The sequence below is a fragment of the Labrus mixtus genome, chromosome 20, assembly GCF_963584025.1.
Source record: "Labrus mixtus chromosome 20, fLabMix1.1, whole genome shotgun sequence".
In the NCBI taxonomy this organism is placed as follows: domain Eukaryota; kingdom Metazoa; phylum Chordata; class Actinopteri; order Labriformes; family Labridae; genus Labrus; species Labrus mixtus.
Window position 1 is genome coordinate 23,983,365 of NC_083631.1, and position 22,334 is coordinate 24,005,698.

The window sequence follows — 22,334 nt, forward strand, 5'->3', positions numbered from 1 at the left end:
TTCTTGTGATGGTTCTTGTGATGGTTCTTGTGATGGTTCTTATGATGGTTCTTGTGATGGTTCTTGTGATGGTTCTTATGATGGTTCTTGTGATGGTTCTTGTGATGGTTCTTATGATGGTTCTTGTGATGGTTCTTATGATGGTTCTTCTGATGGTTCTTATGATGGTTCTTGTGATGGTTCTTGTGATGGTTCTTGTGATGGTTCTTATGATGGTTCTTGTGATGGTTCTTGTGATGGTTCTTGTGATGGTTCTTATGATGGTTCTTGTGATGGTTCTTATGATGGTTCTTATGATGGTTCTTATGATGGTTCTTGTGATGGTTCTTGTGATGGTTCTTATGATGTTCTTGTGATGGTTCTTGTGATGGTTCTTATGATGTTCTTGTGATGGTTCTTGTGATGGTTCTTATGATGGTTCTTGTGATGGTTCTTGTGATGGTTCTTATGATGGTTCTTATGATGGTTCTTATGATGGTTCTTGTGATGGTTCTTGTGATGGTTCTTGTGATGGTTCTTATGATGGTTCTTGTGATGGTTCTTATGATGGTTCTTATGATGGTTCTTATGATGGTTCTTGTGATGGTTCTTGTGATGGTTCTTATGATGTTCTTGTGATGGTTCTTGTGATGGTTCTTATGATGTTCTTGTGATGGTTCTTGTGATGGTTCTTATGATGGTTCTTGTGATGGTTCTTGTGATGGTTCTTATGATGGTTCTTATGATGTTCTTGTGATGGTTCTTATGATGGTTCTTGTGATGGTTCTTGTGATGGTTCTTGTGATGGTTCTTATGATGGTTCTTATGATGGTTCTTATGATGGTTCTTATGATGGTTCTTATGATGGTTCTTATGATGGTTCTTATGATGGTTCTTATGATGGTTCTTGTGATGGTTCTTATGATGTTCTTATGATGGTTCTTGTGATGGCTCTTGTGATGGTTCTTGTGATGGTTCTTGTGATGGTTCTTATGATGGTTCTTGTGATGGTTCTTGTGATGGTTCTTATGATGTTCTTATGATGGTTCTTATGATGGTTCTTGTGATGGTTCTTGTGATGGTTCTTGTGATGGTTCTTATGATGGTTCTTGTGATGGTTCTTGTGATGGTTCTTATGATGTTCTTATGATGGTTCTTATGATGGTTCTTGTGATGGTTCTTGTGATGTTCTTATGATGGTTCTTGTGATGGCTCTTGTGATGGTTCTTGTGATGGTTCTTGTGATGGTTCTTATGATGGTTCTTGTGATGGTTCTTGTGATGGTTCTTATGATGTTCTTATGATGGTTCTTATGATGGTTCTTGTGATGGTTCTTGTGATGGTTCTTGTGATGGTTCTTATGATGGTTCTTGTGATGGTTCTTGTGATGGTCGGGTTATATATGTCTGTTGGGTATCGTGCACTTTGGGTTCTTTTCTGTTGAATTGTATTTAATTATTTTTAGTATTTTGTATTTGTTTGTTCTTTGTTCTTCTGTGTTTGGTTTAGTTTGTTCTTGTTTTTGCTGTTTGTCAAAGCACTTTGTAAACCTGTGTTTTTAAATAAAGTTATTATTATTATTATTATTATTATTATTATTATTAAAGGTACAGACACAGAAACAGCCTGTTCTGAGCAGGGCTGAAATAGAGGGGTTTATAGACATGATCAAATACAGGATCAGAGTGGATTAGAACAAGAAACTTCACACATGTTTTGAGGAGAAGATGTGACCTTTAACCCCAAGTTGTTCCTGCTGCTTCGCTGGCGGTGTGTGAATGAACTAAATCAGGAAGATTTCAAGGACAGCTTGTTGTAAAGTTTCCAAAAATGAGTGCATGTGTGAATGTGGTTGTTGTCGGTGAGTTTTAAAACAGGAAGTTTACTGAGGATCTTTCAAGCTGCTCGGGGAAGAGATGTTAAGAGAGGAAACAATCGAGTTGTTAAAGACAACTAAAACATGTTGCTCAAACTGTCTCTGTGCAGCTGAGAGCAGCTTTAGGTGATGATTCTCCTCAGGTGTCCCTCACTTCTCTTCTGAAATCCTCCCTTCAGTCGTTTGATTAATTGTTATTGAACAAATATCATTGAAGCCTCTTTAAGCGCTGCTGGTCCAGGGTTCAAGTTAAGCTAACCTGTTAGCTCATCACTCATCGCCTCTTTCTCGTGCTGTCACTCACTCCTCTCTCTGTGTGATCTCGCTTCTCTTCCACCTTTTGTTCCTCCGTCCTCCCCCCCTCCCTCCCTCCCGGCCCTGCAGGTATGTGGGTGTTGGTTTCTGGAGTAACTGCTCAGGGTGTGTGCGTCAGACACACCCACTGCAGGCATGAGACGGAGCAGCATGCTGAGCAGAGCGCTGAGGCGTGAAGACATTGTTCGACTCGACCAGCAAAGGTGCCTTCACACTCCTGCACACCCCCCCCCCCCCCACCCTTCACTGTGCAGGGTGCATACTTGTGTTCGTGCCAACACACATGTGTCTACGCTCTCACTAGACGTCGTCCTGCATACCTTCTCGTTATCAGCGTTTTTATTCTCTGCAGCAGGTGGAGTTTGAAATCTTTGCACATTGACTTTGACTGCGTGAGTGTCACACAGAGATAACTCTGCAGGGCGTGTGCGTCTGATAACCTCTGAAATCAATCAGCTCTGTCACCCTCAGGCGGAGGTTAAGTCGGAGCGGTTCATTGGTCAATGAATGATTTCAGAGCATCTGTGAGGTTTCAGTATGACCGCCATGAGAAGACTCGACCCTGAGTGAGACCCTGACTCTGTCTGTAATCTGAGTTTAATTACCTGTAGGTGATAAAGGTGATCAGCGCTTAACTGTGGAGATGATAAATCTTAGTTTTCCTCTGTGAAAGGAGGAGGTGAAGCACAGGAGCAAAGACGTAATCACGCTTTAGAAAAAGATCAGGTGTAGGCCGTAACCTCATATATATAAATATATATCAACATTTAGGGGCGGCCATAGCTCAGTCGGTAGGGACTTGGGTTCAAGTCCGCCCCGTACATACTGCTGTATATTACAGTATCAGCAGCATCTGAGTCTCTGTCGAGGGTTGACGGTTCAAGTCCTGGTGCGGACCAAATCTGGATACTGGTCTGGTAGCTGGAGAGGTGCCAGTTCACTTCCTGAGCACTGCAGAGGTGCCCTTGAGCAAGGCACTGAGTAACCCCCTTCAATCAATCAATCTTTATTTCACATTTCAAACAACCTAGATTGACCAAAGTGCTGCACAAAACAAAAAGAACAAATAAAATAACATATAGAATGAAACACAATAAAAACACAATAAATAGGAGCATGAATAAACATTTCAAAATGTCAAGCTCAAATTGTATCTCAGGAGCTCGCTGTGGGCCCGCCCCCTCACTCTGACATCTCTCCATTAATGCATATAAGCCTGTGTGTGTTTAGCATGTCACACAATGAAGTGGAGGATTAATAAAGTAAATCTTCTTCTTTACTCCAATTTCTCTTTTCATTCATCCTCTTCTCGTAGACGTTTGTTATCACCTCCTTAGAGCACGTATAAACGGTTATATGTCACATAAAAATGGTAATGACACATCCGTTTGTCAGGTCAAACGAACAATTCAACTAATAATCGTTTTGATAAGCCGAGGAGCGACCTGTCCGGTTACATTCCTCCTCGAGTGGAAACAGTGAGAGCTTTATCATGCTGCAGGCACCAATCAGAGTGTGTGTGCAGGTGTGTGCAGGTGGGGGAAATAAACCCTCTGAGGGGTTCAAAATGGTGCAGAGGAACTCATCAAACAGAAGAGGTGTTCAGAGTGTAGAGAGACTGGTTTAATGAGCAGAGCGGATGCTGCTGCAGGGGGAGAATCAGAAGTCAGACGAGGCTGTGGAGCGTCAAACAGGTCCGCCCGGTCTGCTCCTCCGCTGCTACTTTTGATTTGACAACACACCTGTTGGCCTGCTGGGAGGAGCTGAGACAGGTGGACGCTCCTTAAACTGTGTTAAGGGAGGAGGAGGGTGACGCCACAAGAAGGAGAGCGAGAGGAGAGAGAGAGAGAGGAGCTGAGAGGAAACAGTCGGACTCAGATTACACAGAACAGGCCTCCGGACGGTCCTCCAAAAGATGTCGAACAAAAAGGAATACAGTCCCGTGAAACTCAGCAAGTGAGTGCCCTTAAATACCTGAGTGTGTGTGTGTGTGTGTGTGAGAGCTCATGTTACTGTCCCTTCTTCTGTTTCCACAACTCTGCTTTCATTTTCCCCCTGTTCATTTTTGTGTTTGCAAAGGGAGAGGGCTGTTTGATAATCCTGGACGATATCAAAAGTACCTCATGGTGTCCCTTTAAACGCACACACACACACACACACACACACACACACACACACACACACACACACACACACACACACACACACACACACACACACACTGTGTTTGATACAGTCTCCTGACATCTTCCCTCCTGTGCTGTCTCTAACAATGACACCACCGTGTTATTTAATGGAGTGTGTTTTACCTGATTGTCCTCGCCTCACCTGACTCCCTTTATTTCTGTCTTTATTTTATTTGTGTCTTTGCCCAAGGTGTGTGTGTCATCAAAGAGCTCATCAGGCCGGTGTTGTGACTCATTTGGCTTCTCGGTCAACACGGTGCCTTCACAGCTCTAATCCGAGCCGAGGCAGTTTATAATAGAGAGCGGCTTGTTGTCATTGCTATGAAGTGGAACCAGTGTTTGTTTGAGTAGAGGAGGAGACTCTATCAGGCAGCTTTTTATGAAGGTGCACACGGTCATAAATGTGTGTGTGTGTGTGTGTGTGTGTGTGTGTGTGTGTGTGTGTGTGTGTGTGTGTGTGTGTGTGTGTGTGTAATTGTGCAACCCCCTCTGAGGGTGATAAAGCCAGGTGTTTATCTCCCCTCGGTGCAGCGTGTCACCCTGAGGTGGATGGGCGAGGGTTGTTGAACATTAGCGCTCCTTCACAGCGGGGCGTGTCCTGACGCCACGGTGCTCGGTGACAGCAGGAAGAGCTGAGGGAGTGGCAGGGCATGGTCTGTGTGTGTGTGTGTGTGTGTGTGTGTGTGTGTGTGTGTGTGTGTGTGTGTGTGTGTGTGTTCATCTGAACAGTCACACATGAGTTTGAAAGGAAGTAAATGAGTCAGTTTCTGGGTGTTTTTCATGTTTTCTTCATGTGTTAGCATACAGCAGTATAGGTTTCGATATTCATGATTATGCAACAGTTAGGTCGGACACAGTTAATCTGATTGGACAGGAAGCTTTCCCGTGAGTGCTGTTATAGAGTTTGAAAGCAGGGGGACGTCTTAAAGACCCCATTTCCCACCTTTCATGTCTTCAGTCTGTGAAACCTTCAGAGCAGCTTCACATGATCTGATTTATTTTATTTAAACTCTCATTTCATCCTCTGCCTGAAACGCTTCATTTCAGCTACTGTCCCTTTAAAGCCCTCCTCCCCACATGCCCACCTTTCTTCTGATTGGCCAGCTCTCTGGAGGCCTTTCAGAGGGGCCGAATGCTGCAGGGCTGCCAATGTTATTGTCTTTTTAAAATTATACCCATCCATCCATCCATCTATTATCTATGCAGCTTTTCCCGTTCGGGGTCGCGGGGGGACTGGAGCCAATCCGATCCCGGCTGTCATTGGGCGAGAGGCGGGGTTACATAATGGACTGGTCGCTAGCCAATCACAGGGCTGACAACCAGCCACACTAACACTCACACCTACAGACAATTTAGAGTCAGCAGTTAACCTAACGAGCATGTGTTTGAACTGTGGGAGGAAGACGGAGAACCAGGAGAGAACCCACACATGAAGAACATGCAGACTCCACACAGAGAGACTCCAGAAGGACAGGGATTCAAACCAGGAACCTCCTCACAGAGAGACTCCCGTCAGACGGGGATTCAAACCAGGAACCTCCTCGCTGTGAGGCAATATATACACATGGGGCGTGACAGACTGCCAGGCATTGGGAGCCATCAGCGCCACAATGCTCCAAATCTTCTCATCGGGTGACGATTCAGGACTTCAGGAAGGCCAGTTCACCACCCGGACCACGGAGCCATGCTGCTGTCATACGAGCAGAATGTGGTTTCTTATCGTGTTGCTGAGATTAAAAAACCCTTCGCTGGAAAACAAGTTGTCTACCTGGCAGCGTAAGTTGCTCCTAAACCTGTTCATGGACACCTCGATACCATCAAGTATGCTGATAACAAGCCGGATGGTCCTTTTTCTCTCTAACCCGCAGCGTCCATTATTTCCATTTTACTTTTCGCCTCCTTAAATAATCTCTGGTCCTGACTTATAAACAGTTTCCTCTTCATGTGTTTGGACTGTGTTCTCGTTAGTTTTTAAAGGAGCAGTATGTAACTCTGCCCCCTAGTGTTTAAAATGAGTACTGCAGTCTAAATTCTAAACATCATAGAGAGCTGTCTCCCCCCCCCCCCTCCTCTCTAGAGTCCATGCTCACACAGGTCACCATGTGGTGGACTCTGAAGCTTCAGTGTTTATCCAGCTCTGCATGGGTCTGTAAACCTTTCTGTGTTCTAACCTCTCTCCATTTTTCAAAAGCATCTCCAATATTGATCCTAGTTTGAGCACGTTTCTGCTCGTGGAGCTTATTAGAAACATGCAGAGGCTTTTTAGGTCGGGTACAATCACTTCTATCTGAACCACTTCTCTTGCCCGCTTCCATCGCTGCAACACCTGTTGACCTGATAACTGCTCTCATATCTGACAAACTGAGGGGTGTCCAAATGTGGACGCCGTGTGGGTGTCTTAAAAGCGCCTACCTTCTCTGGTCCAAACAAATCCAGAGCATTCAGGAGCAGAATCTAAAGTTAGAAGGAGGACATACTGACTGCTGCATTGTTGTCAGAGAAGCCAGCACTTCAACATGTTTCCTTAATGATCAGATAGTAAGATACCTTTATCATCTCACTCTCTACACAGCTCACTGATTGGACCTTTAAATAAAATCCAACAAACCAAAAATACATATCGTAATAATTTTACAGCAAAGTCAAATAAAGTTAATCAGAAGTTTTAAAGAAAAGGTTCAAGATCAAGAGACTGAATTCTATTTTTGTCACTCCTCCCTGAACCACTATGAGTCATAATGTCTGACTACAACCGTTTCTGAAACTTAATGACGGCGCCCGTTTGATAAGAGCTGAACGTTCAGGAATGTCAGAACCACACATTCCTGCCCCCCCCCCCCACGTGTGTCCCCTGGGTGTGTCTGGATAAATAGTTGGCAGAGGAATGACAGAACAAACACTAAGAGAGCACAAACAGGTCTGCAGAAAGAGTCTGTGAGTGACAGCTCGATGAGGAAGTGTGTCGAGGAGGGGTGGGGGGGGGGGGGGGTAAAGGAAAATGTATTTAGTTGTGGTCAAAAACATTTCATTACATTTTTTATAATCCATATTCACCTGAGAAGTCCTGATGAACATTTTATTTTGGAGATCTTTGGAGGTGTGTGATCGTCAGTCTGATGATTCTGACTCTCTTCTGTCTGTGTGTGTTTTCAGGAGTCAGGCCAACGAGCTCGCTGTGGTGATCGCTCGTATGCAGAGCAATGCAGACCAGGTGGAGAAAGACATCCTGAGAGCAGAGGAGCTGTTGGCTGAGGTAAGACAGGCAACATTTAGTCCATGTGTCTTCACCTGCTTTAATATTTCCTCACAAAACGCTGCTGCTGCAGGACGTTTAACCAGGACCAGCAGATCGACTTCAGTCTGTTTTTTTAAAGCTCTGCACGATCAGGAACCATGCAGGATAGTGTGTGTGCCCACAAACTTCATGCCACCCCTGCTTAAGTCTGGGTCCACCCCAGTGAAAAAAAGTCTGGACACGCCCCCTGTCTCTTGTGACTGCACTTATTAAACCCACTTAACTCTTCTGGCTGCTCTCAGATTGTCAACATTTTTTGATGACTCATCAGTTTTGATTTGATGAAGGATAAGAGTTATTCACAATAAGGCGTGTAGCTGACCTGATTGACAGGTGGGCGTGGTGTAACGGTTTGTCAGGAGGTTTAAAACCCGCCTCAGCTCCAGCTCTCAGCCTGTCGTTAGGTTGACTGAACGTTAGACTGAGACAGGATTTCCAGCATGGCGGCTGCTGCGGATGAGCCTTTTTATTTCTTCCTGAAAAGAAGTTGTAATGTTTCTCCTCCTGCAGGACTCAGAGCGAGATGTGAAGAAGAAGAGTCTGATCCACCAGAAGGTGAACTCAGAAAGCCTGGCGCAGGCCGAGAAGCTGCTGAAGGATCTCTTCATGGACGTGGACAAGTCCAAGAGGCTGCACCACCCGCAGGCGGAGGAGATCGAGAAGGAGTGAGTCTAATCTGACAAATCATCTCACACACACACACACACACACACACACATGGCAGACACTCCCCAAAACTCGATGTGTCGCATACCATCGAGATGTGACTCCACATTCCCTCTGATTGTCCCCGCCCGTCTGCTCCACCAGGACTCAAAGTCAAACTTTATTGATACTACACCTTTCATACAAACATGCAGCCAACAGTGCATCACACACAGGGAAACAGGAACAGGAAGTGACAGGGAAACAGGAACAGGAAGTGACAACAGAAAGGGGAAAATATGAAAGACAAAGACAAGAAAAGAAAAGAAGAGAAATGGCACATCCTGTTTTATAAAAAAAAAGATCAATATGTGATTTGTTCTTTTTTTTTTTAAGTTTAATTCCTGCAGCTGCTTCAGGTTGTTCATGAAGTCTTTGGGTACAAATCTCAAACACTTTTGTTTGTTTCAGCGTGAAAAATCTGCACGAGCGCTGGGTGAACAACTGCGCCGTCTACAGGAAACTCTACGACCGCAAGCCAACCTTTGAGCCCACACAGAAGATCAGCTGGGGTCCTCTGCTGGATGAAAAACAGGTCGGTTTGAGCTCCGGTTGAGTTTCAGTGCCCAGACTTCCTGTTGCTCATCAGCTGTGATAGTTCTCTCTCTCTGCTGTTGTTTTACAGAAACAGTTGAATGCAGAGCCGTACGGCCCCAAACTGTCCGACGTCGAGAAGCAGATCGCAGCACACAACATCCTGAACCGCTCCATCGAGGACTACAGCTCCCAGCTGCAGCCCAGCACCACCTCCAAGGTAACCACGGTTACCATTAATCAAGAGCTGTTTGTCTTTTTACACAGTTTATGGATGATATTAATGTACAAACATACTGCGACAGATAATGTAACATTTAAGAGAAAATATCAAAACGACCACAAACTGAAAAGAGCGTGCACCAGGGGAGAAAGAAATGATGTAGGAGGAGCTCTGAGGGAGAACACCTGTGTACTCTGGAGTTTGGGGGTCCTCTCAGTCTAATATCAGCTACTTTAAAGGCTTTATGTGATTTTTTGATCCAGCAGATGTCGCCCTTGAGCACCAGCATGAAACCAAAACAACTCGCGCTGCATTGTTGTGTTAGCATGCTAATGCTAGTGATCTTTATTCTGCTCGTATCTTCACACTGCATGTAAATTTACCTGAAATGAGCGTGATCTAGAAACACAGTTAAGCAGTGAGTACAGTATGTTATTCTTCTTTTCTCTAGTCCCTCAATTAAACAACTTTTATACACGAGGGGAGGAGTCAGCCGGCCGTCCGGGCGATGTAAACAAAGTGAAGATAGGACTCTGAAAACTCTGAAAACATCACAGACAGTGGGACTCGGGTGTTACACCCATTGTAGACAGTCATGACTCACAGAGTTATTTTCAGAGGATATACTTGATTTAGATATTTAAGTGTGAAAAATCACATTTAAAGACTTTAAAGTAGATCATGTGTCAGTAAAACACAGAAAGATAAACAGACTCGTCATGCTCTCCTGAATCACTGACCTGCTTCTTCTTCTTCATTTAAAGGACCAGTACCCCGCTCTCAAGGAGAAATACGCCAACCTTTACGTGAGTTTGTCCATCCTGCATGTGTCTCTGGAGTTGTCTTAATGGGTTCAGTCAGGTTTAGAGGGATGTGTTTGTGTTTATCTATCTCTGCAGGAGAGCTCCCAGAAGAGGAAAAACCACCTGGCCTCTCTGTATGACTACATGCAGAGCTGCAATAAGGAGCTGGGCTACCTGTCGGGCCAGCAGGATAGGATCCTGAAGAGGGACTGGAGCGATCGCATGGTGGACCCCCGGGGCGTCCGCATGGAGTACGAGGTGAGCCGGAGCGTGGTGATGTCACTAATGTGCTCGGAGGGAGATCCTGTTTGCATTAAAAGTTTGTTTAGTGTTCCCTCGAGGAAGTCTCTGAAGGAGCTGTTTGCATCGACTTGTTCAGCCAGAAGTATTTGTTGTATCTGCTTGAAACAGCATGTCATGTTTTCTACATCTCTGTTCCTGTTTGTCCACAGAAATTCAAAACAAACGGCCTGATCGCTCACGAGAGCGAGGTCAACAAGCTGCAGAAGGAAGGAGAGACTCTCATTGGGAAAAAACATCCGGGCAGCGTGGCAGTAAAGGTAAAACCTGTCAGCTGAGGCAGACACCAGAAACATCAGAATCTGAGACATCAGAAAGTTTAAATACATAAAACATCTGCAGTTCCTCGAGTGTCCACTTGAGGGTGTTGCAAAAGCAAAGGAATCCCCGTTAGGTCTCATATTCAAAGGTCAGTTTTCACTGCAAAAAAAACAACATATTTAAGGCCTTCTACAGACAGTTTTGTCTGAATAACTTGTCTGTTTTGACATGTTGGTGTAATAGAGGAGATTTTTGATTTTTGCAGGAATGTGCAACATGATAGGATGTCACAAGAAGCTTAAAGTCAGAATGATCGACATGTTCCACATAAATAAATCATAAAGTCTGTCCTGTGTAAATGTGTCTCTGAGTCCTGACTGTCTACAATGAGGGAGAAGCTCGAGTCCCGCTGGCTGTGTTGTTGTCAGAGCCGTGTTTACATGGACGGGACGGCCGGCTCCTCCCCTTGTGTATAAAAGCTGTTTTAGTCAAGAACTAGAGAGAAGAAGAAGAACATACTCACTGATTATTTGGATGTTAGTAAGAGTTTTTAGATCACGCTCATTCTGTGTCAGTTTACATGAAATGTGAAGCTACGAGCTAACTAAAGAGCGCTAACATTAGCATGCTAACACAACAATGTGAAGCTACGAGCTAACTAAAGAGCGCTAACATTAGCATGCTAACACAACAATGTGAAGCTACGAGCTAACTAAAGAGCGCTAACATTAGCATGCTAACACAACAATGTGAAGCTACGAGCTAACTAAAGAGCGCTAACATTAGCATGCTAACACAACAATGCAGGACACAGCTAATTGCAACTAGAGGACGATTTTGTCCGCCGCTTCACTTGTATCCTTCATGCATACGTGAGGGCAGAGGGGTTGGAGGTGTGTCTCTGGAGGAGGCGTGGCCACACAACAGCAGCTTGTTTTGGTTTCATGCTGGAGGGTGTAAGTGAAAAAGTGAAATACAGAGTCTGATAACTGAATAAGCGTCACAGACATCACAGTAATGTGACGGATGATTTGCATTGATTTGAATCAGTGTGTTGTTTGCAGGCTCACATGGAAACTGTGCAAACAGAGTGGCAAGGTTTCCTCAACCTGTGTCTGGCTCAGGAGACTCACCTGGACAACATCGACGACTACAAGAAGGTAATCCTCTCTGAGCACACCGCACTCTGACGGACTGTGAGTTTAAATCCTCCTGCTCAGTGTTAACGTGTTAACGCGTCTCTCTGTTTGTTTGATTCAGTTCCAGCTGGATGCGGAGACGCTGTCCGACTCCCTGCAGAGACTCAACACCTCTCTGGACCCAAAGTCTCTGGCTAACAAGAGCAACGCCGAGGCCCTGATCGTGATAGAGGTACAACATGAGTCCATGGTCCAAACCGTTGACTGTATACAAAGATAGACGCACATCTCCACTTCCTGCTGTTGTACAAAAGTGAAGCAAACACACACCTGGCAACAAGAGCTGAAGTATTACACATGTAGAGACGGGTGCAGCTGCAGTTTCGACACCCCGCCCCTTCCTCTTACATAAACACAGATTGACGAGGCGGCTGTGGCTCAGTGGGTTGAGGTCGTCTCTGAACTGGGAGGTTGAGGGTTCGATCCCCAGCTCCTGCAGCCACATGTCTGATGTGTCCTAGGGCAAGACACTTAAACCTGAATTGCCTGGAATGGGATTAGACAAATCCCAAACGAGCTCGAGTCCATTTAACCATTTTAACGTTTCTTCTGTTCTTCCTCTCCTTCAGGGAGACGAACCCGCAGTGAAGAGGAACGAGGACCGCGTGGCCGCCCTCCAAGAGCTCAGCAGCACCGTCGCTCCTCTCAAGTCACGTCGAGTTCAGCCCACTAAACCCACAACAGTCGTGTCCCTATGCGACTGGGAGGACGAGGAGGTGAGACCAGCAGTGACTCTCAGGCTTCTTAAATATGAAACATGGCTGCATGTTGTTTTTATTCCCCTCCTCGTTGGTCTGTGTGTTTCAGGACACGGTGAGGCGTGGTGATATGCTCAAACTAAAGTCCAACTCTGATAATAAGAACTGGGTGCTTCAGAACGCCAGTGGAGAGACAAAAACCCTCCCTGGGGCGTGTTTCATGATCCCGCCGCCGGATGATGAGGCCATGGAGACGTTAAACAGGTACAAAGTGTAAAAAAAGATACAACCTACTACAACCAATCACTGCATGTTTTAAATTACAGCAGAGACAAAACAAACACAAAGAGAACGACGACACAGGAAGTGTAAGAAACTACAGAGAGAAGGAAAACAAGACGGGGGGGCTGAGAGGCGGCTCAGGACCTTCTGGTAGACGGCCTCGGTGGTCTTGGACTAGTCCAGTTTTTTTCAATTACACGACCAAGTACTAGTCCTGCACAATGTCCACCATGACCCCCTGATGGAAAGTGTGGACAAAGAGGAGGACTACATATCTACAACAACTACAGAGGATATTAATGAAACATGTGTGTGTGTGTGTGTGTGTGTGTGTGTGTGTGTTCAGTCTGGACAGAGCTCTGACGGGCCTGAAGAGTCGTAGATCCGCCCTCTTAACCTCCCTGAAGAACCCCACCGTGGAGGCGGTGCGGCCTCAGAAGGCAGGTGAGAAGACCAAAACCTTTAAAAGTTTTATTTTGATTTCTTTGAGTCGTAATGAAAGTCGAGTTTTATCTATGAAAGTCAAAAGTTCTTTAAAACGATAAATCCAGAAGATGGATGAGCGTTTGATGGATGAATCCGGCCGGTCAAACTTTTCATTGTAGATGTTTTTTTTTGCTCTTTGCTCCTTCTCAGCCACCGTACAAAGTGCTCCTGAGGATCCCCGGGCTGCACAGCTGGCGAGTGAACTCGACCGGATCAACAAAGCGCTGGAACGGACCGAAAAAGAAATCCTCAATCGACTCCGGTCTCCGCTGGACAACATTAACCCCACAGAGGACCTGGCAAAACGGCTGCAGGAGCACGAGGTGACCGGAGACATCTTCTTTTTAAAAAAGATTAGATTCATTCAGTGTTCTCGTCTGTGCGCTCACATAAATCTGTCTTGTTGTGATTTTTAAAAACCGCCTTTCTTGCAGAAATCTGCTCTGACGGTGAGGAAGCTGGAGGCGGAGAAGTCTGCGGTCCAGAGAGAGATGGAACCAATCCTGGCAAAGAAACCGCTCGGACCGACCGCCTCCACCCTGCCCGTCAAACTCAGCGGCACCAACAACAAGCTCGATGACATCTACTCGCTTCTCAATCTTTACAGCAAAAAGTAAGAAAATATAAAAAACATGTTACCTCGAAGATTTGATACAAGACGATTTGTAAACATCGTTGTTGAGACTTTATTTAACCCGTGTGTCTCTTCTCTGATCCAGAGCTACGGCCTCCATGTACCTCGAGAAGCAGATCAAGAACGTGGACGGCATCGTCTCTGGTTACGAGGAGCAGCTCACTAAAGATGGCACCATCCTCAATCAACCTAACGCCCTTCAGAGTCGCAACCAGCAGCTGCAGGTGACGTTCTTTATGATGCAACTCACCAGTATTATAGAGTCTTTAAAAGGTCGATCCTCGTTTCAGCCCTCACCTGTGGTCATGAGCTTTGGGTCGAGACTGAAAGAATAAGATCGGGGAAACAAGCGGCTGAAATGAGTTTCTCAAAGCTGCTGCTCCTTCACATTGAAAGGAGCCGGGTTGAGGTGGTTCGAGCATCTGATTAGGATCCTCCTGGAGTCTCCCTTTGGAGGTTTCCGGGCAACCAGGAGGACACTCTGGGTAGACCCAGAGTTCGCTGCAGGGTTTATAAATCCTGTCTAGCCTGGGAACGCTTAGAATCCCCCAGGAGAAGCTGGGAAATGTTGCTCGGGGGAGGGATGTCTGGGTTGACATCATAGCGCTTGCTGCTACTGCTACCCGACCTCAGATAAGCGGAGAAGAGATGGCTGAAAGTTTAAGGCTTATATGAGATATGGAGCACAGAAAGCATCAAGGTTATCCAAACTTTTTTTGGATAACCTTGGTTAGATTGGATTTTTGTTTTTTTTTGTCTTTATATCAAACAGGCTGTACGTAAGGATGTCGCTGCCAAGAAGGATGTTCTGAATAAATTAGGTAAAGACCTCGACCTGACGCAACAAGCATGCAGCTCCCTGCAGCAGAGCTTCAAAGAATACTGTCCTGACATCCAGCGTCAGGAGAACGAGGTGAAACGGCTGAAGAACCGCTACGCGACGGTCAACAATCAGCTTCAGGACAGGTGAGCGAGATCGGACCGAGCTGGTCTGTCTCTGTGTGCTTCTTAACCTCGTAGACATCCTGATTTTATTTGGGATTCTGTGGAATTGAGTTTGATATCTGTTGTTTTTATTTTCACATTTTTGCTTCAGATCTGCTCTCCTAAAGGACGGGACCAATAAAAACCAAGACTTCCAGAACGCCGTTCATTCGCTGGATTTCTTCCTGGTTAATCTTCCCGACAATAAAATCAAAGCGAGCGATGATGTGGCGCGGATCACAGCCAAGCAGAACTCCCAGAAGGTCCGTACAAAATCATCTTTACAACTCCAACGTTTTCTTATTTAACCCTCAGGCATCAGTTTAAGTTACGACCCTCTGAAGTCACTAAGGACAAAAATGTCCACTTCCAAAAAACTGATATAAAAATAGAACAGATTGATATTTTTTTCTACTTTTTTCTGCATAAATCTCTTAAACAACTTCAGCCCTGCTCAAAACTACCAAATATTGAGTAATAATCAGGAATTTCACCCTTTAAATACCAATTTGATTACATGATTCTGGCATTTAAAAGGTTAAATTCCTGATAATTATTCAGAGTGTAGTAAACATGTTTCCCTGATCTATTAAAATTCCAAAATGTGTCAAGAGAGAGACTTTCTTACAAAAATGTGTTCCATATGCTCTAACAGACAAAATGATGACCAGATGAAGAGGAGACATTTGACCAAATGGACAAAAATGTCCATAATGATGCATGAAGGTTAAACTACAAATGGATGGAGAGAGTGCAGGGGGATTTAGCGTTGTTGTAAAATGATCCGCTGTGTTGTTTCGCTGTCTTCTTTAGCGAGTGATGGAGGACATCAAGAAGAAGTCGGATGATTTAAACCAAGTCAAGCTTCTTTCCCGTGACCTGCAGAACGTCCTCAACGTGAGTTCAGAGAGTTTGTCTCTTTTATCAACATCGATACGCTTCAAACATTTCAAGCATTTATTACCTGAATGTTTTTTTCTTTCTTTTTTTATAATTTATATTTTATTGATTTTTATAACAACATTATAAAGATTCAAAGATTCAAAGATTCAAAAAACTTAATTGTCTATCACATTGTGACAGAAAATTACCTTTTGTTGAGGCTCAACATGAAAACATACAAACATTCACACTAACTCTCACATTAGGTTATAAATAGCTAAAAGTAGCCTAAATAGGTAAAAACACATAATGGCAAACAATTATAAAAACAAACAAACAGACTAAAAGGGAACAACAAAACAGGCAGGAAACATAATAGACAATAAATGGATGACAGAAATTAGATGAAGAAAGTATCAACAGTGCATCACCAGAAGGAAGGCAGATGACATGTACTCACAAACAAACAAAAGTCAATCAACAGTGATGTGTTGTGTTCTCCTGATATAAACTGGCTAAAATTGTCCCATTGCTCCTTAGAAATGTCATTTTTCCAGTTCAGTTTCCCAACATATTGTCACAAGAAGCTATTGTCATCATTTCTTCTTTCCACATTTTCAGTGTCAGAGTTCTTGATTCTCTCCAAAATCTAAGAATTAGCCGAGCACATGTTTTTATTATTACCTGATTGTTAAATATTTTTTTTCTTTTCCAGGAGTACGATATAAAGTCGAACACTTACCGCGGCACTCTGAGGAGCGGCGATGACGGCGATGATGATGACGATGAAGACGACGAACCAGTCCCAAAGAAACTGCAAACTTTGACTATGGCTCAAGCTGTGCAGAGAAAGGTACGCTTTAAGACGATCACCTGAAGGCACATAAAGCCGAGCATCAACGTTTAATTTCCGAGCTCACATTGTGTGGTCAGATTGTCGAACCCTGAGAGCTCTCTCTGCACGAGTTCAATCAGGAACGAGCGTTGATGTCTGTCGGTAAAAAGTGGTGGTTAGTGGTTAGGTTACGCCCTATGTTCATAGGCTGAAGTCCTCAAAGCGGACGGCCTCGGGTTCAAGTCCGACCTGCGCTGCATTCACCTCTCTTTCTCAGCCCTACCCTATCTACTGTCCCATCTAAATAAAGGCAAAAAGCCCAAAATATGCCATAAAATCTTTATCTCACTCTCTCACACACAGACACACGCACACACACACACACACACACACACACACGCACACACACACACACACACACACACACGCACACACACACACACATACACACACACACACACACACACGCTAAGCATCAGCAATAACCGCATCCCTATCAGCTGGAAATCTTCAGATATTTCCTGCCGACGTTTCTCTCATTAACCTCTTTGGTGATGGGAGGGAAAAACATATCAAACAGGCATGACTGTTGTTGCCATGGTGATCTATGACAGTGTCTGACAGTTTGCACTGGGGCAGTGTGCCTCAGTGTACTCCGCACGCCAAACAACAATCGATCGAGGCGAAGCGTTCTGACATTGCACAGCGTATGCCTGGCTTAAGACAATTTTGACTTTACTCTTTACTCACACTTTGAGTTTCTTTTGTAATCTGACCTTCTGGTTCGTCCACAGGAGAAAGATCTCCTGAACCTTTACGCTGAGGTCTCTGCAGAAAACAGCCAGCGTCTCAACCAGCTGGAGACGGCAAAGAGCATCAAGGCCAGGGTATGACATCACTCATAAGAGCAACAATCTGACCTTCATCATCACAGTCTTTCTTTTCTGATATCGCCCTCTTCCTCCTTCGACTTCCAGAATGACGAGAGAGTGAACCAGGTGGTCGTCAGTCAGCAGCTGCAGATGCAGAGCCAGAAGAAGGACCTGGAGGCGAGTGATAGCCTGAAAAACGAATTAGCTGAGGAGATTGCCAGACGCTTACTTGCAGAAAAAAACCTGGAAACATACCGTGCAAGGTTTGTGTCTCTGAAGAGCAGGAGAGGGGTGGAGAGGTTTCAGGAGAAGGAGGTGGTGGAGTACTACCGAGAGCCCAAACTGGAGGTGGAACTGGAGTCTCTGAGGAAAAGGGTCCAGGAGGAATCATTTAAGAGATCACGCACCCACTCGGAGATAGAGATCTTCAACGAGAGGATTATCAAACTGGAGCTGCAGCTGACCAAAGTCGTACCCAAACTAGTGAACAAGGTGGTGACTGAATACGAGAGAGACCCTCAGCTCGACAAAGAAGCCGCAAAGATGAGAGAAGAGATGCAGAGGCTGCGGCTCGAGCTCCAGACGAGGGATACCGAGACGGTCCATGTGAAAACTCAGCTCACCGTTCTGTCTCAGCAGAAACCAAAAGTCAGGGAGACGGTGGTGAAGAAAGAAGTGGTGAGGCTGGAAAAGGATCCACAGATGCTGAAAGCCGTTCTCACCTTCAAGAGCGAAATCTCTGATTCTGAATCTCGAGTGAAGGAGCTCAACGATAACATCTTTAGAATAAGGAGCCAGATAAACACGCTGGAGAGGGTCATTCCCACCATCCAGCCCAAGATAGTCAGCAAGGTGGTGAAACAGGTTCAACAAGATCCAGAAACCGTGGAGGAGTCGAAGAAGCTGCGCATCGCCGTGGAAGAGGAGAGAGAGGAGAACACCATCTTGCTGAGGGATCTGACCACGCTTCAGCTGCGCTACAGTGAAGTGGAGAAGCTCCGATCTAAAGTCGAGGTGAAGGAGGTGATCAATGAGATCTTCAGAGTGGATCCTGATACAGAAGTCCAGCTGGTGCGTCTGAAGAAAGAGCTGCAGGACACTAATCGTAACTGCACGGACATAGAGAGGGAAATCACCTCTGTGATGACGACTCTGACCGCCCAGCGCAGCCAGAAACCCAAAGTGGAGTTCAAGGAGGTGACCCAGGAGGTGATCATCGAGGAGAAGAGCCCCGAGGTCATCAGGGAGTTGCAACGGCTGAACAACCAAGTGTCCCGCGTGCAACTGAACTGCGAGACCACCCTGGAGCTGCTGATCCGCCTGCGCAAAGAGAGGGACGACTTGAAGGCGGAGAAATCAAAGGTGGAGATGAAGCTGGTCAACAAAGAGCTCATCAAATATGAGAACGATCCTCTCATTGAGAAGGAGGCGGACAGACTCCGGAGGAATCTCAGAGAGGAGATTCAGCAGCGCCGCAGTATGGAGGAGATCATCTTTGACCTTCAGAACCAGTACATCCTCCTGGAGAGGCAGAAACCGGAGGAGAAGATCGTGATGCAGGAGATGGTGCGTCTTCAGAAGGACCCCAAGCAGATCCTGGAACATGAGAAGTTGAACAAGTCCCTGGACGAGGAAATGAAGAACCGCAGAAAGCTGGAGTTAGAGGTCAGACAGCTCAGATCCCTGGTTCAAGACAAACAGAGCACCCTGTCTCAGATGGACGACCGCCACAAGAAGATTCAGGTAGAGTCTGAGCTCAGGCAGATCAAAGCTCGCATCCTCGAATTAGAAAACTTTCCGGCGCCCGTCGAGGAAAAGATTGTCATCGAGGAGGTCCTCAAAGTGGAGAGAGATCCCAATCTGGAAAAACTTGACGATGAATTACGCATCACTTTGGAGACTGAAAGCACCAATCTTAGTCGTCTGGAGAGAGAAATCCGAAACCTGAGGCACCAGTTGGTCATTCTGCAGAAGGAGAAGTCACTGGAGAAAGTTGTTTACAGGGAAGTTGTCCGCGTAGAGAAGGACCCAGGAGTCGAGGCCGAGAGGGAACATCTGAGAGAGCTGGTGACGCAGGAGAGAAATCTCAGACGGAACCTGGAGGACAACGTGCAGAACCTTACCATCAAACTGACCCATCTGCAGTCGTCAAAGTCTCTGACTTCACACGAGGAGACAACGCGCGCTGGCAACAGAGACGCTCTGAAGAGGGAGAAGGAAGATCTCCTCAAACAGCTCAAAATGCTAGAGTCCGAACGACACAGCATCAGCATTACCTTCCAGCAACAGTCCAAGCTGTTGAGCGAGAGGAACCAGATGGCGCGGCAGAGGACTCTGAAGTCCTCCTCGGAAGTTCAACGTCTGGAGACAGAAATCCTCAACGAGAAAGACAGAATCAACCAGAAAGAGGCCCTCATATTCGAGCTGCAGAACAGCATCAAGACAGAAGAGCAGACTGAGACTCACACCAGAGAGACCAACCTGTCCACCAAGATCACCATCATGGACCCAGAAACTGGTAAAGACATGTGTCCCTATGAAGCCTACGTGGCGGGGCTGATTGATCGCAACCAGTACATCCACCTGTCAGAGCTGGAGTGTGACTGGGAGGAGATCACCTCAACGGGCAAAGATGGGGACACAACGATTCTGCAGGATCGTAAGAGTGGGATGCAGTACCCTGTGAAGGATGCTCTGAGGGAAGGTCGACTGACTCAGTATGATTTGATGCGCTACAAGGAAGGGAAAATGCCCATTTCTGAGTTCGCCCTGCTTGTTGTCGGAGAATCCAAAAAGCCTTTTCTTCCACCGATAACGACTCCACGATCCCCCACCAAAGCCGCCCCGCCCTCTCCTCTGAACACCATGCCTACCTCCCTGCGCTCCTCCCTCCCCAACCTCAACTCCAACATGAACTCCACCCTGAACTCGCACCACAGCGGCAGCACCAAAGACCTCACTGCCGCGGCAGGAGACGAGAACTTTCCCATCTCTGGTGTTTATGACACCACCACTGACAGCCGCATGTCCGTAAGAAGCGCCCTGACCCGCCAGCTCATTGACGCCAACACGGCTCTGAAGCTGCTGGAGGCACAGGCTGCCTCCGGAGGAATCGTCGATCTCAACAAAAAGGACAAACTCTCCGTCCACAAGGCGGCTCAGCAAGGCCTCATCGACCAGGGTCAAATGTACAAGCTCCTGAACGCTCAGAAAGCTTTCACTGGAGTAGAAGATCCCACGACCAAAGCGCGTCTACCAGTGGGACCCGCAGCCCAGAAAGGTTATATCCCTGCAGAGAACGCAAGAAGGTACATGGAGGCTCAGTACCTGACCGGCGGGCTGGTGGATCCCTCTAAAGCGGGCCGCCTCACCTTGCAAGAAGCTCTCGACGCCAATATGATCGACAGCAAAACTGGCAAAGAGCTGCAGGACGAGGCTTCCTACAACAAAGAGCTGGTCGACCCGATCAGTAAGGAGAAGATCTCGTACAAGCAGGCGATGGATCGGTGTACAAAAGACGTCAGCACGGGGCTGCTGCTGCTTCCTGTCGCCTCCAGCAAGGCTTTAAACACCCCGTCATACTCAAACTACCGCTTCAACTCGCCCTACAGAATGTAGACAGAAATGGACGACGGCTTATTTGGTGCGGCAACTGATGCTTCAGATTTTATAATAATGCTAACTGAAACATGTTGAGGTGCAGATTCTAAATTCATGTTTCTTCTTTTTTGGTGAAACTGAACATGTGAAGCTTTTTACTTTGGGGGTCTTCTGTAAAAATGAGGGTCATGTTTGTGTTTTATGGTTTACTTTTGTGTCAAGGGTAATACTTCACACATTCTTATTAAACTACGAGCTTGATATGAACATTTCTGTCCTGTTTTTTTTAAATATGAAGAACAAAATGTCTGTTCACTGGGTTGGTTTAATTCGTAAACAAGTCAAGGTACACGAGTAGAAGTAAAAATATAATTCATGGTTTGGATCACTTAAAGGAGCAGTATGTAACTCTGACACCTAGTGGTTAAAATGGGTACTGCAGTTTAAATTCTAAACATCATAGAGAGCTGTCCTTCCCCCCCCCCCTCCTCTCTAGAGTCCATGCTCACTCAGGTCACCATGTGGTGGACTCTGAAGCTTCAGTGTTTATCCAGCTCTGCATGGGTCTGTAAACCTTTCTGTGTTCTAACCTCTCTCCATTTTTCAAAAGCATCTCCAATATTGATCCTAGTTTGAGCACGTTTCTGCTCGTGGAGCTTATTAGAAACATGCAGAGGCTTTTTAGGTCGGGTACAATCACTTCTATCTGAACCACTTCTCTTGCCCGCTTCCATCGCTGCAACACCTGTTGACCTGATAACTGCTCTCATATCTGACAAACGGGTAAAGTCTCACAGAGCTGCTAGCATGGTTGTTTAGCTGTTAATGTAAAGAAGGATTACAAAGTAACACAACAGTATGAATCATCATCACCTCACGACCATATCGCTATACTTAGCACGCCTTGCTGGTAAACCCTGATGAGTCATATGCTTTGAAATGATGGATTATGGATGCAGATTAAAAATGGCTCACCGCAGGCCTGGAGTGGTTCACAAGGTCAAACTCAGGGGTCGCCTTGGAGGGAGCACGTGTCTGAAAAAAACAACCTGGGCAAGAAAACAGACTTCAGAATTAGAAGCCCTTCGTCACAAATCAGCGCCGTAGAAACTCGTCAACAAAAGCTTAAATTCCTTTTTCCTGGCAGAGTTCGAAGAGTTGATGTGGTTTGGGAAAAGTCTGAGATCTGCCCCCGCAGAGGAGGTGACAGTGAAAGGTGATGATGTGGGAATCTGAGGCCACTCTGCTGGGATGTCTGTCTTCCAGATTACCCGCTGACTGGAAGGACTTTGTGGGATTACTGACCATGAGCCGGTCTGGAGGCTGACGTGACCCCGCTCTACGTTCAGAAGGGGTGAAGGATCTTTACCTATTATTTCACTTTT

The 22,334-nt window shown here is 45.9% G+C and overlaps 1 protein-coding gene across 1 annotated transcript; it reads left to right on the forward strand.

Moving 5' to 3' along the window:
- Positions 1–3,965: 3,965 nt before the first annotated feature.
- On the forward strand, positions 3,966–21,216 carry evplb (envoplakin b). The gene is made up of 22 exons (XM_061065269.1): positions 3,966–4,126; positions 7,510–7,609; positions 8,162–8,316; positions 8,768–8,891; positions 8,982–9,110; positions 9,878–9,919; positions 10,013–10,174; positions 10,369–10,476; positions 11,542–11,637; positions 11,738–11,848; positions 12,246–12,392; positions 12,484–12,638; positions 13,003–13,100; positions 13,293–13,465; positions 13,577–13,755; positions 13,862–14,000; positions 14,549–14,742; positions 14,873–15,023; positions 15,574–15,657; positions 16,358–16,495; positions 17,272–17,364; positions 17,455–21,216. The coding sequence occupies exons 1-22, from the start codon at positions 4,086–4,088 to the stop codon at positions 20,965–20,967; spliced, it is 6,132 nt and encodes a 2,043-aa protein (XP_060921252.1). The 5' UTR covers positions 3,966–4,085; the 3' UTR covers positions 20,968–21,216.
- Positions 21,217–22,334: the final 1,118 nt, after the last annotated feature.